Source organism: Poecilia reticulata, chromosome 16 (assembly GCF_904066995.2).
Source record: "Poecilia reticulata chromosome 16, P_reticulata-male-v2, whole genome shotgun sequence".
In the NCBI taxonomy this organism is placed as follows: Eukaryota; Metazoa; Chordata; class Actinopteri; order Cyprinodontiformes; family Poeciliidae; genus Poecilia; species Poecilia reticulata.
In genome coordinates, this window is record NC_088845.1 from 5,370,006 (window position 1) to 5,388,543 (window position 18,538).

Sequence of the window (18,538 nt, forward strand, 5' to 3'; positions counted from 1 at the left end):
ATATTTTAATGAAACTTAAATATGTTAATGAACATTTGTATACAGAACAAACCTGTGTCTAAGTTATAAAACATGATACAAGTTCTTTTGAAAAAAAAAAAAAAACTTATTGAGCCCAGTTTAATAAAAGGAGGCACAACCACATATTAAGTTTAGTCTTTCGTAGGCTGGGATTGCAGTACTTCTGAAGTAGGGTTGGGATTAGGTTTGGAAGGAAGATTAGGTTTTTTCCCCCCCTTAAGACTGAGCATAATGTGAGCAAAAACTTGAACAGGGATTTTATTACATCTGTAAGACATGAAAAAACGGAAATAAACAAGTATGGTAGCTGAAGTACATTTTAAAGTTTCTAGATGAAAGTATCTACAAGTTTTTAGAATTTTTCAGAAATTATGGGATGTTCCATTCATTTTGATGAGGTCCAAGATGATCACAAAACTCTGAATATTTCATAAACCAGAGAAGATGTCAAGACCAAAAGACATGTAATGCCCTGAATGAGCAGAATATGGTCAAAGTTGAATGGCTGAAATAGCAAAAAGCATGCAGAAGTAGTTAAGTGGTGAAAAGTGAAAGGAAAAAAAAAACAGAGTCATAAATCAAAGATTGGAAGAATTCTTGCTCTTACTTTTGGACAGTAGTCATGATGTATTGCTATGGCAATACATCATGACTATTGCCATAGCAATAGTCATGATGTCTTTCTCAACAGTGTATTGTTTTTACTACAAGAAGCAGCTGAGTAGCATCTGAAAAGCTCAAATTATAAATTAACTACAACTCCAAATCCCAGAGGAGTTGAAAAGGAGGTTTCATACAACCGGTGGGGTCATTCAGGATAGAAGACTGTCAAAGTCTTCAGTCAGAGGTCTCTTCAGATTCGCTTCAAGACTGACTGCTGCTGCAGACCCTTCCTACCCACAGCATCTCCATCTCCAGTGACTCTTGGTAGCTACTTGGATGATACCAGTTACAACATCTAATGTCCATTTTTGATAAAATAACGTATTTTTGAATTTGGAATGTTTCCAGATTAACATGACGTTGATTCATTGAGACCATTAAACTTGACTTCTCCTTCTAAAATGCTGACATTGCGCCAAGAGGTCAACATGTTAACGTCCCTGAGGAGGATTAATCCAATTAAATTAGATGTGCTCAATGTGAACCTTGTAACAGTGCAGTAGGCTGGGCCGATTCCACGGTAGGACCGGTGCAGCACTGCCTACTGCAGCCGCGGGAGGCTACTTCCGTTCCGCAGAGGGCGACAGGCAGCAGCCAGCCTCGACTGTGGCGGAGGTCCAGACACAATAAGACTGGGTAAGTTTTGTTTGCTAAACCGACGGTGTGTTTGGCGTGTACATCCAGACATTCCGTGTTGGTTTCTTTGGGCGATCTGCTGGCTGTTTTTCTTTTCGGTTGATGTCACGGTCAGCTGCGCAAACAACCGAGAAATGAGACAAACAAAACGAGTCTGCCGCACGGGGGAAGGGCCACGGCTACGTGCTGGAGAGTGGAACCGGTCCCGTATATTTCCTGGAATGAATATTGTTTGGTTTTAAATATTTTACGTATTCATTTATATTCCTATGAACTTGGCGACAAAGTGAGGTAAAGTTACTATTTGTATTATATACATGTCATCCCAGAAGTCTAGTTTTTTAAGTCTTTGCTACCAGTTTGAGTAGAGTAAGCTGTTTTCTTGAAGGGTCTGTTAGCATTAATAACCGCTAATGAAGAAAGTGAGGGTAAACCAGCAGTTATTTACACTTATCACCAATTAAATCCCGATGATATACGCCGAGGATTCAGTTATGGATTGGGTTACTTTATTAAATCTTGAAGCTAGCTCTTCGGCTACTTCGTCAACCGTAACGGAGGACGTTACCTAACGTTTAAAAAACCGCAGAGGCTAATTTTGTTAACAAATCTCGCGAGAGAGAGAGAGAAACCACTGCACTCAAGAAGTTTTGAAGATAGGTGTGCAATCTTCTGGATACTTCTCAGCGCATTGCTTTGTCCTCATAATTAGTTGCACTGAATTCAAATGAATGCAGTCAAACACCTGTAGCCCCTTTGGTTCAATTCACTTTATTAATGGAGCTGAAATCAACAAATGTCATCCAAATTCACTTAAAAACAGAATAGGTCGTATAATTTTTCAGTGTGGTTTGTAAAGGTAGGTGGGCGTAAAGGTATATGGAATTTGGTGAAAGTATTTTCCAGAATAAAAGAGGTATTTATATTTCCAGACTTTTTCCCATTCACTCACCCAAGATTGCTTTCTATGAAAAAGAACAATAGTTTATGATAACAGTGAAATTAAAAGCTTTGTTGTCATTGAAGAAATTACTTTAACAAGTGACTGGATGAGAGCACATTATGAAATTTTTCCATTACATTTGTCCAGGAAAAAGGCGACCTTACCACTGACACTGAGTACTTTCTATGACGAAGAATACAGTTATTGGAGTACTTTCTACGGAAAGAATAAAAATCTACACTAAGTGGCTGAAAATGTTACATTGTCAGGGCAAAAAGTAGGAAAAAGTGATTTGCATGTTACAAAAACATTAAAATATTCTGGAAATTAGACAAAGTTTACTTTCTAATGATGGCACTGACATTTATACAGCATATTGAATATTTTCTCTCACTTGCCAACAAAAACATCCACAATTTATGACATTGAGGTGTAGCCAGTGGCCTCTTTTTCAATTAACAAGTTTTCAATTCTACTCCTCCAAGTCCAATGAGAGATAAAATGTCACAAATTTAATCAAATATATTGAGTAGAATAAAACATTTTTGGAAAATAATTAAATGTAAGAGTCAATCTTGCATTCAGATATAAGAAACGTAGGAAAAAATGGCGTCAGGACTGATACCAATATCTATTTATAAGAGGTAATCTTAAAAGTTTACCTTAGTTTTAGCTGTCCGTTGAGGTGGAAGGTGAAGGAGCCTTTTAGGGCATGCAGCTGAAGCAGCAGCAGCAGCAGCAGCTTTTTTTTCTGTGTGTGCAGATCTGGTGTTTGATTGACAGAAGGCTGCAGCGTCCCGCGTTTCAGACGTTTACTGTCAGCGCAGTAACACTGTGCCACTCGCAGACGCAGATTGTTGTCGTTTTAGTCATTTTTAACGTCAACTGCAGGATATGCGGCGACTGTATCGTCAGTTTGTGTAATATTTATATGGTAAAAAATCGTTTGCCGTGCAACAGTTGCTGAAGGGTTGGTGCTTGAAATCCTTGGAAATTGGGTTTGGAAAGTAGAAAGTCATTGAAAGTGCTTGATTTTCAAACTGAACAGTTTTGTCGTAAAGTGCAAATCTAGGCTTTGATTAAAAGCCAACTTTTAGAAAACATTTAGTTGGAACCAGATATTTTCATACACCTCATCAGACAGACATTTTTTATCTCTGTGTCTGAAGTTAAATCAGACTAAACTTTTATTTTATATCAGAATATAGAAAATTATTTATCTTCTTTAAATAAAAGAACATCTTTTTTGTAACTTTCCTTGTTGTCTTTGAGCAGGAAGGTAATTTACCTTAAGATGTGTTTGGATTGTTTCAGTGTAATGAATATTTATTATTCCTAATGGCTCAATGACTTGTTGATATGTGCAACTGAAATAAAAGGTTTCTCATATTTTATATAATTAACAGCTTTATTAAAATTGAAGGATTTAATTTGTTAGTGTTTTGTTCTTGAACCAGTTAGGTATTTAAAACATAAAATGTAGCTATATTCCAGTTCACTTTCTCCCTTTGTGATACAGTCAAAATACATGATTAATAACAGTAACAAATGATATTGTATGAATTGAAACTGTGTTTTTAGGTACGTCTGTATTGTTTTTATCTCCAAAGTGTGGCGCTGGAAAAGTTTGAAAACTTGAAAAGTGCTCCAAACCCTGTGATTGGCTAATATTTTCCAGGTGTTATGAAGTTTAATTTCACATGTTAAAGTGATGGAAGCACATGTTTTAGTGGAAAGATTAAGATTTTCTGGTAGAAATGAACAACAAATTTCCCACATGTGGTGAAACATTTGCCCTGGCTTACTTCCTGTCTTTTTTTTTATTCTCAGGTTGCGCCTCTTCTCCAATCCAAACCGGAATGTCGGATGAGGATTCCCGAGCCAGCACCAGCTCTTCCTCATCTCCGCCTTCCTCCAGCCAAAGCAGACATCGGGACGCGCAGGGCAAGAAGAAACGGGAGAGCAAAGCCAGCATGAGCAAGACCTCCAAGCTGCTTTCCACCAGCGCCAAAAGGTTCACATGACACAACGGCGTCGTAAAGTCGCTCATTCTGAAGGATATTTCTAATCCAAACCAATCATGTTGGGCATAAATCGGAGACGTTAATGTTGCAGACGGCAGAGAAGTTGTAAAATCTGATTTACCCTGAGTAAATTAGAAAAGAGTGGGGGAGTTTTATTGCACTTCCACCCTGCAGTTGTCATATATTTGGAAAATATGATAGGCAGATTAATTTTTGCATAAACGGTAGCTCCAGTAGAGTTAAGTTAGTCATACACCGCAAAAACACAAAATCTTAGCAAGTATTTCTGAACTAGTTTCTAGTGGAAATCTTAGTTTTGTCTTATTTTAAATATACTAACTTGCAAATAACTTTCCAGCAAGATAGAAGTTGTTTTATTCATTTAAGGAATCACCTTAAAATTGGCGAAAAAGTACTTGTTTCATTGGCAGATTATTTCACTTGTAAAAAGACATTTTCTCATGTTAGAGGTGAAATAATCTGCCAGTGCAAAACCAGTTTGGTATGGTCCCCTCAGCTTCGGCGTTTTCCTGCTGGTTCTCAATCGTTGCCAAGTCAAGGTAGTTTTCCCTGCAGTACGTTTGAGCAGAACTCCAGGTTTTCTGAGCTGAGGTGTAAAAAAACTTCTTCACATTTTGCTCTGTAACTGCAAAAGGACAAGAGTCAGTTAAACAATGGATTTCTCCAGGGGCGTGTCCAGACTTTTTACGTTAAGGGGGCCAGGCACAAACTAAAATTGCAATTTCATCTAAAAGCATAGAAATCTTAGATTACAATGGACAGTGCACCAAAGCTTGATGATAAAACTATTTATTAAATCAAACAAAAGACACGGGTCTGTTTAGCATGCAAGAACTATACAGTACACTGCAAAAATGCAAAATCTTACCAAGTATTTTTGGTCGAGTTTCTAGTACAAATATCTTAGTACAGTTGAAATAAAACAATACTAATTTAGATGCTCCTATATCTTGCAGAAGTAATTTTCTGCAATAAAGATATAGAATAATCCTTAATATTGATGAAAAAATAAGTTCCACTGGCAGACTATTTCACTTACAACAAGACATTTTTCTCATGTAATAAGTGAAATAATCTGCCAGTGGAACCAGTACTTTTATTCATTCAAGAAGTTATTGACTCTAAAGAAGCTCCTATATCTTGCTGAAAAGTTACTTATGAGCTAAGTTTGTCTTATTTTAAGTATACTAAAATATTTCCAAGAAACTAGAGAAAAATACTTGGTAATATTTTGTGTTTTTGCAGTGTGAGATCTGTGGTGTTTTTAAAGGAAACACAGAAGCTTCCTTTTCAGATAGAAAACATAAAACCGATCACCACTTATTTTCTCCATTGTGGTTTTTGTTTCTTTTTGCACAAAGAGCTTTTTAGTGTTTTGCTTCTGACTATTGAAGTGTTCAGTGTATGGTTAACAGTTGTATTTTGTGGCTTCAGTGTTTTGTTTTTGTTTTTTTCTCTACTAAGCATATATAGATAGATATATATGAATATGTATGTTTCTCTTTACTTTTTCTTCCAACAATCTGGATAACAACTTCTGTTGTCGTCTTGGAGTTGATCCGTTTGTTTGCTTTAGTTTCTTCTTCAACCTTCTGAGAATTGAACACAGGTTCTCATTGGCGCTAAAATCTGGGAAATTTTCCAATTCTTTTTTACATTTTGATCGCCGTGACATCTTATTTTAGATTCATGAGAAATCATCACGAGGTTGTTTCTGGATCCATATCCGATTCCTGGCTTTATTCTTGGTAGTGTTTGAAGAGCAGAACTGGGAGGAAATCGGATTTCTCGGTGGAAAAGCAACACCGCACATGGATTGAATCAGGATTCCAGATGTTCAGGAGGAAGATCGCAAAAAAAATATAAAAAATTACTCTGATGACAGTCTTCTGTCGCCAATCTCTGCTCCTGCCCCAGAACTCCAGTATATCCTGAAGTTGCTTTGATTGGTGGCTTTCTGTTCACACTACAGGTCTGCTTCAATTAGGGATGCAGCTTATTGATTAATGAGTTTATCTAAAGTTGACTGATCCTACTGATCAACTAACGATTAATAATTTTCTTAAAAATCTGTTTTCTCTTGTATCAAGAGTGTGGACTATTTTTTTCCCCATTAAATAAATCATTAAAAAAATATTAAATTTCAGCATTTTATGTTAGCTAAGCAGAGATAAACTTTTGCTGGACAATAAATTGTCCCAGAAATTACTTCAATAAATGATAATATTGTTTATAATATAGGTTTTTTTTGTTTTTTTTTCCAAAAGTGATTTTAACACACTCCCACACATACACAAAACGCATTTGGCAAAAAATGACGTACCGCTGTCATTTTAGGAAGGTGACGATATAGCACTACCATCTGTAATTGCTCTCAAAGGAAAGTTAAAACTTACCGCCCTCAAAATCAGCCGCCCTTAATGGCGGATGTTTTTTTTTCCCCTCCGCTTTTCTGATATTATCCTTGCCTTCGTAGCATGTCTGTAGTTTTTGTAAGAGACGTTGAAGCTGCTCCGCCACGAAGCTCGGCTGAATGAAGCTCTATTAAAGTGAAACTTAAGGAGTCTGAGTGTTTTTATTTCGAAACAGAACCGCATAAAGTGCAATTTGCATCCCACACCGAACTCTTTTTGGACCGTTCTTTACTGTCCTGGCTCTGCCGCCATCTTTGTGTCTCGACGAACGGCTTAGCTTCAGGATGACCAGCATCGCCCTCTGCTGGATGGCGGCCAAACTACAACACTAACTGGAGCTAATTTTAGTCTGATAAACCATTAATCTACGATCAAGATTCTACAAGTTTCTTTTGAACATATTTAAGTCTTCATCTTGCTGAACTTTTCCTCTTGAAGTTGTTGATGAACCAGAACGTCTTCTTTCAGCTGCGGCGTTTTTAGCAGCAGCTTCCTGCATGTGAAGCCATTTTGATGCAAACCGATAAACCGGAGGCAACAGTTCCTGACACAAGAGGACAGTGATTTCTTCCTATTATTTAGAAACCAGTTACTGATTTCACAAGGCAATCTGTGCCGAGGTTGTAACCAAACAAAGATAGTTGATGATTCAGTGCAAAAATATACAATGATAGTAGGTTTATGTTTGTTTCTTTGTAGTAATTGAATCGGTGCAAAAAAAAAAAAAAAGGCAAAGTTTGCAGAGAAACATTTGTGTCACTGCTTCGTAGTAAATCTGTGGGGTTTCTGAAGCTATTCCTTCTGTGTGCAGGATTCAGAAAGAGCTGGCTGACATTACACTGGACCCTCCACCAAACTGCAGGTACGGTTCTTCTTTTTGTTTTCAGTTGTTTACTAATGCATACCAAATGAGTCTGAATTATTTGTAACTCATTCTCACACACCCATCTACTTAAATTCCTAAACTCTGATAGAAATGTGACCGAACTGCAAGAAAGTTTCAAATGCAAAGTAACTGAAATCATTAAAGGTTTAATTAATTGTAATGTGTTGGTTGTAAAAGTTTGACATTTTCAGGTTTACATTTATCCACCTTGCGCCAATTTCAAGTTACATTTATTTCTACCAATAGATTTTCAAATAAACAAAATACTGCAAATAGATAAATTATTGTTGAATCCATCAATTTTAAAATTGTAACTGTTTACTTAAATCTTTATTTGTGTATGACTGAAAGTTTTCTCAAAGTGTCTTCTTTTTTTGTTCTTTATTTAGTGCATCTGAGACAGCGAACATCAAATTAATTCATAATTAGTGTGAAAAAATGTTGTAATGATGGATAAAATCCTATTAAATATTACCAATCCTCTAAAATATCAGCTTGGCATCATCTCCACCTAAAGCGGTCTGTCGGCTTTTGCATGCTATCATGCAGTATAATGAAAATCTTTATCCAAATAAGATAACTGTACTTAACCTCTGGCTTCTGCTGTGTATTTGAAAGAGTTGCGTGTTGAAATTTCCAGACATTGTTGATTATGAAACAGCCAGAGGTCGATGTCAACATGATCAAAAACAAGGAAATCAATATGTCTGATTGTAACGATCCCTCCCTCTCTCCCCCATCGCTGCGATCAAAACTGCATGTTCAGCTGCTTTGAAGAGGAAAAGATCAATACAGATTATTAAGGATCACTAAACCCAGAGCACAGGATTTACTTTGAACTTCAGCGTCCATGAATAAAGCTCAGTGGGGATACCAACATCCATATTCCTTTTTATTTAAAGGACACGTACAATGAAAAAAAAAAACAATTCTTATCTTTAATTAATTACTGATCAGGGAAATATTAAATGAAAGGTGACATTTATAGTCCTTCATGTAGCAGTAAATACAACATTACTATGAATTTATTGGTTTCTACAGCTTTTGAATGTTAGATTCACATATTTTTATATTTTTGTGTCCTTTAATTTTTTTCTGAATTATTCACCTTATTTTCTAAACGGTGCCAGATCACATTAAGGTCACATTTCCTATAAATTCTGTATTGGCGCTGAAACGATTAATCATATTAATCATTATGAATCGATTATTGAAATAAGTCAACTAATTTAGCAAATGTTTAATTGTTAACTGGAGTACAAACATTAAAAAAATGGCCATCTGCTAAAAGAACATACTCAAAGCAGTAATTACACCAAAACTGTACAAAAATGGAACCGTCTTGCATTGAAGATGAAACCATTTTGTCTGTAAATCATGTTATACACATATTGATGTATTATTTTAACTTCAGATGCAATCTTTGCTAGAAATAATCAAGCATGCACTAAAGTGTTATTTAAAAAGGAAATTTAGTTATTTGTTTATAATGTATTTTAATTGTATAAAAAAGGCTTGCATGATAAATCTACATAATGTGCCAGTTTTTTTATCCAATTAATTATCAGAATAATCGATTTACGATGATAATAATTAGTTGCAGCCCTAATTTAAACAGAATGATCATGTTCTTTTATCAATCTTGCTGATAAATACCAGAGTTAACAGATGGAAACCAAAGTGCAATTTGAAGATTATCTGAATGATGGTTCTGATCGTCTCTGTGACTGCAGTGCTGGTCCAAAAGGAGACAACATCTACGAGTGGAGGTCGACCATCCTGGGACCACCGGGCTCCGTGTACGAGGGAGGAGTCTTCTTCCTGGACATCGCCTTCACACCCGACTACCCATTCAAACCCCCAAAGGTACAAACTGCAGCTAATCGTCCGCCAGGACAGAACGGCAGTCCAGTTAGAGGCCGCAGGGCATGAAAACCGATACAAACCTCTCAAATAAAACGACTCCAGAGTGAAATCCTCTTTAATAAGCTGATTATTGAAGGCATTTTAAAAAACAAATTCACTCAAAAGCAAGAAAAGTTTGATACAAGGTATCCAAAAACAGGAACAGTGTCGACAAAATTGCATCTTTAAATACTCCTGTGCAGATTTGTTGCAGACGGTTCTCAGATAAGGTGAAACTGTGCGGTTATGTTTGTTTGAAAAGTGCACTTCCTGCATGACTCACTTTCTGTTGCCATTCCTGTTTTGTAGCCGTGTTATTTTCCCCTGTTCAGTCTGCATGGCCTCAAAATAACCAAATTCTCAATAGTAGTTTCTAAATTACATTTAGCAGCATGTATGTCAATTCATTTCATGGAAAGAGGGATGTCTCTAAAACTGTCAGCGACTGTTATGAACTTTACTTTTTACAGTAACGGTGCTCAAGTTCACATGACGCATTCAGAAAATATTTACTTCAGCATTTAAATATAGTTTTGTCAACATGTTTACAAAAAAATAGCAAGTTAAATTTAAATGCATTTAAATGCTGAAATTTGATGCCTATTGTTATAGTCTGCTCCGTTTCTACCTCATGACTAAATCCTTGCATTAACCTGTTTGTTATAGTCAGATAAATTGAAGTTTACTGGTTAATCTAAATAATTTAAGCAGAACCTATTTATGCAAAGTTCACCTTTTACGTTTCTATTTAGGTCTCAACTTCTTCGAACAACAACTCAAGCGCTTAAAAAAGAAATAAATTAAAAAAAAACATGTAGCCGTTTTTTTGGCAGTAAGTTTATGTTTTTAGGTGCTCTGTTACCTAGCAACCCCAGCAGAGCCCAGCCCAGTTACCTAGCAACTCAGGTGGAACTCCAGCATGTTTTGGTAAAGCTGACACATTGTTAATCACTTTAAAAATGTCCTAAATACACACAATTTCAAGACTATATGAGAATATTTAAGGATGGCTAAAAGTGCATGAAAAAAGCAAAGACATCCAAACTCTACACAGCTTTTTAATGTCTCATTTTAAAGTCACTCCATGACTTTCTGATCTTTAGCCGCGCCTGAGCTCTGCAGCTACGAAACCTACTGACAAACCCATCAAACGTATGAATATCATTAGGAACTGGGAGCATAAACGCTGCATACATTAATAACAACCAGCACATGCATATAAACTGGCTTGTTTTCTACGCATTGCGGTTGCTCTGAATTTTATGTCGTCCAATTAGCCACTTTCAGTTTCCGTGTGGTGTTTTGCTAATCTGAGGATCTGTTTCCACTATCTGATCATCAGGCAACGTTTTACAAACAGATAGAAAGTGTTTCATCTCAAAATCTGGCCCTTAACATCAGGGCCTTTTTCATCCGTTTAGATTCATGTAGGTTTATTTTCTTTATGTAGAAAACATTAATCACTTCAGTTATGCGTCTGACATCTATGTGCATAGATTACATTAAACCATTAACTTCCCCTAGTTTTTCCATCTAAGTAATGTATTTTGCTTTGGTGCAATGCCAGCAGACACAGCAGCTTTTTAATAATGCATTTAAAACTCATCAACTTCTACATTTAAAGCATGAAATCCGGTTTAAAGCAGTCAGTGATCGTTTCTGGACTTCTCCCTCTTAAGCAGCAGCTCCTTTCATGGCTGCTGATAAAGGTTTGTCAGACACTGAGCTGGAGAAAATGGGTCTAAACTGATAAAGCTTTGAGCTAAAACATGACGCACGAGAAAGCAAACACTGACTGTATGACCCCTAGATACAGTCAGGAGATAAAAAACGAAATTATCTATTCAGTTTAATAAAAACTTCACTTTTTTGTCTATCTAAAAACGGGGAAGGAAACATTCCTGTAGGATTCCAGGGTTTCCCGCAGTGTATTATAAGCCTGGCGGGCCACCAGACTTTACTTATGTCCCCACCAGGCTGAGCATTGCTTATATTTTTAAGTCATTTTAAAATGTCTGGATTTTTTAAGGCTTTATAGTTGGTGTTCAGGTATTATTCCCCCAAGTCTTTCAGTAACATAATTATCAAGTGATATTTTCAAATTTCCTGTCAATTTTAAACATTTTTTAACTGAAAAACATGAATGGTTGCTGGATGAATGACTGACCAACCACAAGGCTTAGCAAGTTTTCTGGGGGAAACCTGGGGTTCCTAAAGGCGCTTCAAATCCTTGAAAATTCTTGAAATTCAAGACCAAAGTTTGGAAAGTGCTTGATTTCTGCATAAAGCTCATGAAAGTGCTCGATATTCAACTGTTTTGTAACAAAGTGCAATATAACGCTTGATTAAAAGCCTAAATTTGGGAAACGTCATTTACAGTTGAAACTAGAAATTTTCATAAAACTGAAAAAAGGTTTATTCAGACTAAACTTTTTTTATTTAATCTTATTTTTATTTGCTGAATGCTAAAAACGTAGCAGTAATGTTTTTCTATCTTATTAAGTTTAACTTTCAGTTTGACCATGAAATATTTGGCCACAAGTCACTTTTACTTTCAGAGAAACATAAACCGTAAATAATGCAAAAAAAAATTCTTATTCTGATCAAAAAAAAATGTCACATTCTTCAGATTTCTTATTTAACAACTTAAACTTATTTTATGCAATATTGGACATGCAAATAAATAATTCAATTAATTCTTCCAATAAGGAAATAAACATTTTATTTACTAAACTGTAACAACACAGCACTCAAGTTAATTATTTTAATAATCACTTAATCACTATTAGTTTGATTGTTCATTGCAGTAAAATAACATTCTCTCTGACCTGTTAAACTTTATGCTCACAAACAACACCTATAGTGATCTTAGTAATCCAGTTGTTGACATCTTGCTCAAACTGTCAGCAGTAGTTGTCAGAAACTGTCCTCTTCCATCTTGTTTTTTGTTGTTCCTCCTCTTTAATCCCAGATTACAGTTCTTTATAAATCCCAGCGTTAAAAACTTTTTCCATCAGACTGGTGGGTGTCCTCTTAACCCAGTTACTTTCACAGCTAAACCACATTTCCTGCGCAGCTTCTCTCTGCACTTAAAGCGCTCACTTCATTCTGTTTCTGCATCACCAATAAGCAGCTTCACATCTGTTCAACATATTTCTGTTTTTTAATTAAATCAAGATGAAGATGCCCTAAACCCTAAACTGGACTACAGAATGTCACAGTGGAGCCAGATTATCGTTTACACTTCCTACAGCTCTGTGTTTAAAACAATTCAAAGGCTAATCATGGTTTGTTTACGCTTCAAAGTGTAATCTGAGATAGAATATTTCCCATTTAATAAATAACAGAGTTAAGTGACATCTCCTTTTCCCTTTTATTTAAACCCTGAAGGATTTAAATAAAAATGAGTATCGGGAAGAATCTGACAGTGGTAATCTGATTTTAGTTTGAAGATTGAGTTTCTATTCGACTCCAAACAGAAAACCTGAGATTTCTTCTGAAAAATTACATTTTTGGGTTTTAAAAACTACTTTTGAATAAAGAGAGGCTGACAGAAGAGGCAGCTTTTGTTTTGTTTTATTGTATTTTAATAAAATATCACAAAACTAAACTACACTTTTGGTAAACGGAAAACATAAGAATTGTTGGAAATTAGGAGGAAATATGTTCTTTACTGTTTGAAATTAAACTAAATGATTTTTTAACAGACCTGGAAACTCTTCTCTAACTCAACCTGAAATAAGCATTTCTCTTAAATTCCTAAATGGGGGAAAAACATGTAATCTTTACAAAATGAAGCGTTTGAGCTTCATGGAAACCAGTAGTTTGGTATGGTTTTCCCTAAATATTCATACTTTTGGGCCGATTATCTGTTTTTGTGTGCTTATGGTGGTTGAAGTATCAATTTTTATGAAACAGTTTTTGGCACGCTAATGTTGCTATGGCAACAGAAATTTGTATTGGTGTGATAAAAGAATGATTTAAATAAGAAAAATATAGTTGTTGCCTTTCATAGATGAAACTGACCCTCATTTATTTAACATTTGTAATGAATGAATTAGAAGTTTGACTAGTTTTATTGAACGTAGCATAATAAAAGAATATAAGTTATATAAGCAAAAGAAGAACAGTAAAGTTTATTTACACGTTCAGAGGAGTGGGTAGAAACATAAACTTATGAACCTGCTATGCTAATGGCATCATCCAATAAATTTCTGCTTAGTTAATAATAGTAACGTATTTTATTTGTAATGCCCTTTAGTCCTTTGAGAATAAAAATATAAAGTTAAAACCTGTTAGTATTTTCTATATCAAGGACTTTTATTGTCATACCAGCTCATATTTGCATGTTTATGGTACGAAATATGAATGTAAGAAACCTCATAAATGAATAAACAGCTGTAAATAAAAAAAATAGACTATAGATATAAATAAATGAGTTAAAGTGACATGATTAAGTGTGACTCAAGTTAATTCATATTTACACTTGTTGCAACAGTAAATTTACTGTGGATGAATCACCTGTGTTTGTCGTGGAGTTCAGCCCTGATGAATAAAACAAGTTATTTGTTTTTTTAAGACAATGACTGTGTGTGAAGTACCTCTCTGTAGCCACTAGAGGGCCTCCCAGAGCGGAGTGACGGTCTTCCAGCCTCAGGTGTTTCTCTGCTCTGAGTTAATTTCAAATATAACTGACAGACATAAACAATGTCAGCTTTAGGTTGGATGATGGAAAAACGTGAATTATTTCCTCCACCTTACTGAATGTTGTGTCTGCAGGTAACGATTCGCATGAGGATCCTATCAGTTTTTATGCCAACTGATGCAACCTGAATACAGTTATGAATTACATATGCATTATATTAGTATTGGTACCCTCTTCAGATCACTTTTTTTTTATTTATCTGGGAAATCTTTTATTTTAGGTGATTTCTGCCTTTTATTGAATCACCATTAGCTTTTAAGTGCAATAAATCAACATTTTTCTACAGTACAGGTCAAATAAAATGAGATGTACACAGTCTTATTTATTTAACTTTGTATTATTTCTAATGCAGATATGTTAGCTCAACAAAGTGATGCGTTATTATGTAAAATTCATATTTTACACATTTTTTCTATTTCCATTTGGGTCTCAGCTGCTTCTAAAAACAGCCAAAGTGCTTAAAAAACACACCCAGCTGTTTTGTTGGAAATAAAGTTAATAATTTTTAGTGTCTGGAAATTGAGTCATTTCAAAAACCTTCAGAATGTAACGTCACAAATCAGCAGGCTCTGCCCCGTTACCTAGCAACCCCAGTGAGGCTCTGCCCCGCTACCTAGCAACCCCAGTGAGGCCCAGCCCGCTACCTAGCAACCCCAGTGAGGCCCAGCCCGCTACCTAGCAACCCCAGTGAGGCCCAGCCCGTTACCTAGCAACCCCAATGGAACTCCAGGACTTTTGGTCATCTAGTTTTACTCCCATACGCCCTCATTATTGAAGAATGATTTCATGCCAACAAGTGTAACGGCCATGTTTTGTATAGGCCATAAAATATCCTGACCTGTTCAATGAAGCATAATAAGTGATTTTTAAAAATATTTTCTTCACAGCAGCGTTAATTTTGCTGTTTGTTTTTTTGTCTGCAGGTAACGTTTCGCACGAGGATCTATCACTGCAACATCAACAGTCAGGGAGTGATCTGTCTGGACATCCTGAAGGACAACTGGAGCCCCGCCCTCACCATCTCCAAGGTGCTGCTGTCCATCTGCTCCCTGCTCACAGACTGCAACCCAGGTAACGCCACCCTGCTGCTGCACCTACCGAAGCAAACTAAAAAATAAAACACTAAAAGAACACAAACCACACACCACTGAAACCATAAAGCATATGAATTGTGAAGTGCTTCTAAATAAATATTAATCATCAGAATAGAAATTATAGATCTTAATTTAATTTAGCATTTGATCAATTGTTTTTTTGAGTTGTACTTGGTCTTGGGTGAAAGTTGTTAAATTAGCATTAACTGATATTTACTGCTAAGCTCACAGTAGGGCTGTAGTGATACAATAATCTCACAATACAATACACAATATTCTGCTCACGATACAATATATATTGCGATATTCGGCAAACGATGCAATTCAATGCACTTTTGTGATTTTCTGAAAGCTTTTAGAGGGACAGAGTGATTTTGGTGACATTTAATGGCTGTTATAGAGTTGGATTGAAGTAATTTAACTGAAAACTGATTAAAAGCACCAACTACACAATACCTGGCTCTGGTTGGACACAGACTTAAAGTCGACAGCTGGACAAAATGAATCAAAGTGGTGAGAAAACATGTTTCTTTTAGTTGAAACAGTACAAACTAGCTTACATGCATTTATAAAGTAAATAAAGTGCACCAAGTACCTGCTCTGAGTAGTTTGAGACCTTTTTAACCCTTAACATCTGAAGGAATCACTGATCGACCGAATCACTCTCCCGGCGAAGCAAGCAGTGAGTGAGCAAGGTGACAGTTGGATGTTACGATACTTGCGGATGAATATCGATTTTTTTTGTAGAAAAGAAAATATCGATATATATCGCAAAATCGATATTACGCAGCCCAAGCTCACAGCTGCTTTGGTTCAACGTTTTCCTGGTTCTCAGTTGGTCTGTAACAGTAGCATCTTTTGCTGAATGATATATTGTCGCAGGACTTATTGTGATAAATGATAATATTGTTGTTTTGAGACCAAAGGTAATAGGGTTAGGGTTAAACCCTTATTGTGCTTGTTTTAATTTAACATGCAATTACTTGATTTACTGCTTTTTTCAACAGGCTTACTCCTCAGTTAATGTAATTAACTCTGGAATGTAATTAAAATGCATGCTGATCAAATTCACCATTTCAAATCTGACCACATAAGCAAACTGAATCCTGCAAGTTACAGGTTCTGTTTATCCTGAGGTCTAATCCCTGTTTTTTATTTTTCTCCTTTCAGCTGATCCACTGGTGGGAAGCATCGCCACGCAGTACACGACCAACAGAGCCGAACATGACCGAACAGCCAAACAGTGGACAAAACGATACGCCACATAAACCCACCGGACGCCAGTGGGAGGAAGAGGACGAGCGGGAGGAAGAGGAGGGCCGGGGTGGGGGGTGATCTGTGTTGTTTGTGACTGGGGTTATTTTTATCTCATATTTTTAGTACTTTGTCGGCTATATTTTTTTTGCTTCCTGGTTAAGTTATCGTTGTGAACATGGTAATAAAGGAACACAATGGAACATCTCATCCAGGGTTTTATTTATTTAAACTGAGATTTTAATTCACAGGCCTCAGAAATAAATGTTGCTTTACATGAAATTAGTTATTTTACAATTTATGTGCTGGCTTTTTATACAAGTGTTATCATATGTTATCATACCACAAAATATGTTTACATTGTGGCAGTTTTGGTCCAGATCACATTACTGACAGAGTTTTGTTTTTTACACGTTTAACATTTTAACATAAATTAGCAGCTAGTTGCACTAAAGTAGTTTTAATAGAAGTGTGTCCTAAAGCACAGGTGAAGGTCTAACTCAGGAACCCCAAACTTTTCCAAAGAGCATTAAACTCTGCAAGGCCACAGAAAACGCTACAAAATATGTACAGAAATATCAACTTCTAGAATCGTTTTTATTCACCATTCCATAATTATTACAGTCATTATTACAGCCACATAACTCAGTAATATGAGTTATGTGGCAGAAAATTGTGTTACTAGATAATATATTCCTATTTTATTACCACATGATACAATTTTAACACAATTCCCTCATGTTTTTTTCCCCGGTCTTTTTCTTGTCAAGCTTTTTAATCTCTTGGTTGCTACGCCAGTTTGATTAGCAGAGCAGCTTAATGAATTTGACTGGCAGCCAATCAGAAAATGACCATCAGAAATAACATTTAAATTAATTATTTTAATTTATTTTTTTGTAAAAGATGAAAAGGAAAGATGAAAAACTTAAGATTAAACAGTTAATGGGATTCATATTTTTTTGCATGTTTGTCTCACTTTGAAAAACATTAATATTGATGAAAAATAGTTTTTCATTAATGGATTATTTACATAAAAAAAGATCCTATAAATTACTGAGAAGTTACCTATAACTTATTTCTGTCTTATTCCAACTGTAGTAAGATCTTCTGTTTAGAGACTAGACCAGAAATACTTGGTAAAATTGAATGTTTTTGCAATATACTACATTCTTTTTGGACAATTTTAAATAATTACTTACATAAAACAAGCTCATATTTTTTGCTGAAAAGTTACCTGTAAGTTTTTTTTTCTTATTTCAAGTGCACTTGAAATAAGATATTTGACCTAGAAACTGAACCAAAAATGCTTGGTTAGATTTTGTGTTTTTGCAGTGATCAATGTAAAGTTTGACCTCAGAACCATTCACCTTCACAATATTTGGTCAGTCCAGCTGGGATTCGGTCCAAAATAAGTTCATATATGGCGATAATGTAACATTTCTTCCTATTATTAGGTTTAACCACGTGACTCATTGTGCTAGTCAGCAGTGAGTTTAGGAGTGTTTACAGCTTTGTTTATCAGAGGGAGAGTCATCTTGTCAGAGATAACGGGATTGCTACCAAATATAACCTCGCTGCGATGTCGGGTGGACGGATATCAGATGCGTAGGATCAGAGAGGTCAAACGTCCTCGCATTTCAACGGCAGGTCACTGCCGGAGGAAACCCGCTCTGCAGAACAGCTACAACCACTGCCTCTCAGAGTACGCTTTCACTTATTAAAGCTACAAAAACTCTAAGAATACGTGCTTATTTTTATTTTCATTTATTATTGGGCTGAGGAAATCTAGTAGAAAACTGAGCAGATAAAAATGTTACCAAGTATTTTGGTTTAGATTCTAGTGCAAATAACTTAGAACACCTAAAATAAGACAAAACTAACTTGAAAGCAACGTTTCAGCAAGAAATATGAGGTTGATTTAAATAAATAATTCCTTAATATTGATTAAAAAGAACTAGTTATAAGTAAAAAA

General features: G+C 35.7%; 1 protein-coding gene across 2 annotated transcripts; it reads left to right on the forward strand.

The window, feature by feature from the left end:
• Window positions 1-1,075: 1,075 nt before the first annotated feature.
• LOC103477708 (ubiquitin-conjugating enzyme E2 E1-like) lies at window positions 1,076-16,776 on the forward strand. 2 transcript variants are annotated; one of them, XM_008430992.3, is made up of 6 exons: window positions 1,076-1,320; window positions 4,094-4,277; window positions 7,534-7,584; window positions 9,342-9,474; window positions 15,142-15,289; window positions 16,483-16,776. In XM_008430992.3, the coding sequence occupies exons 2-6, from the start codon at window positions 4,123-4,125 to the stop codon at window positions 16,578-16,580; spliced, it is 585 nt and encodes a 194-aa protein (XP_008429214.1). In that variant the 5' UTR covers window positions 1,076-1,320; window positions 4,094-4,122; the 3' UTR covers window positions 16,581-16,776. The 2 variants fall into 2 exon arrangements, with proteins under 2 accessions (XP_008429214.1, XP_081453447.1); XM_081597321.1 differs by lacking the exon at window positions 1,076-1,320 and adding an exon at window positions 1,492-1,611.
• The last annotated feature ends 1,762 nt before the right edge of the window (window positions 16,777-18,538 follow it).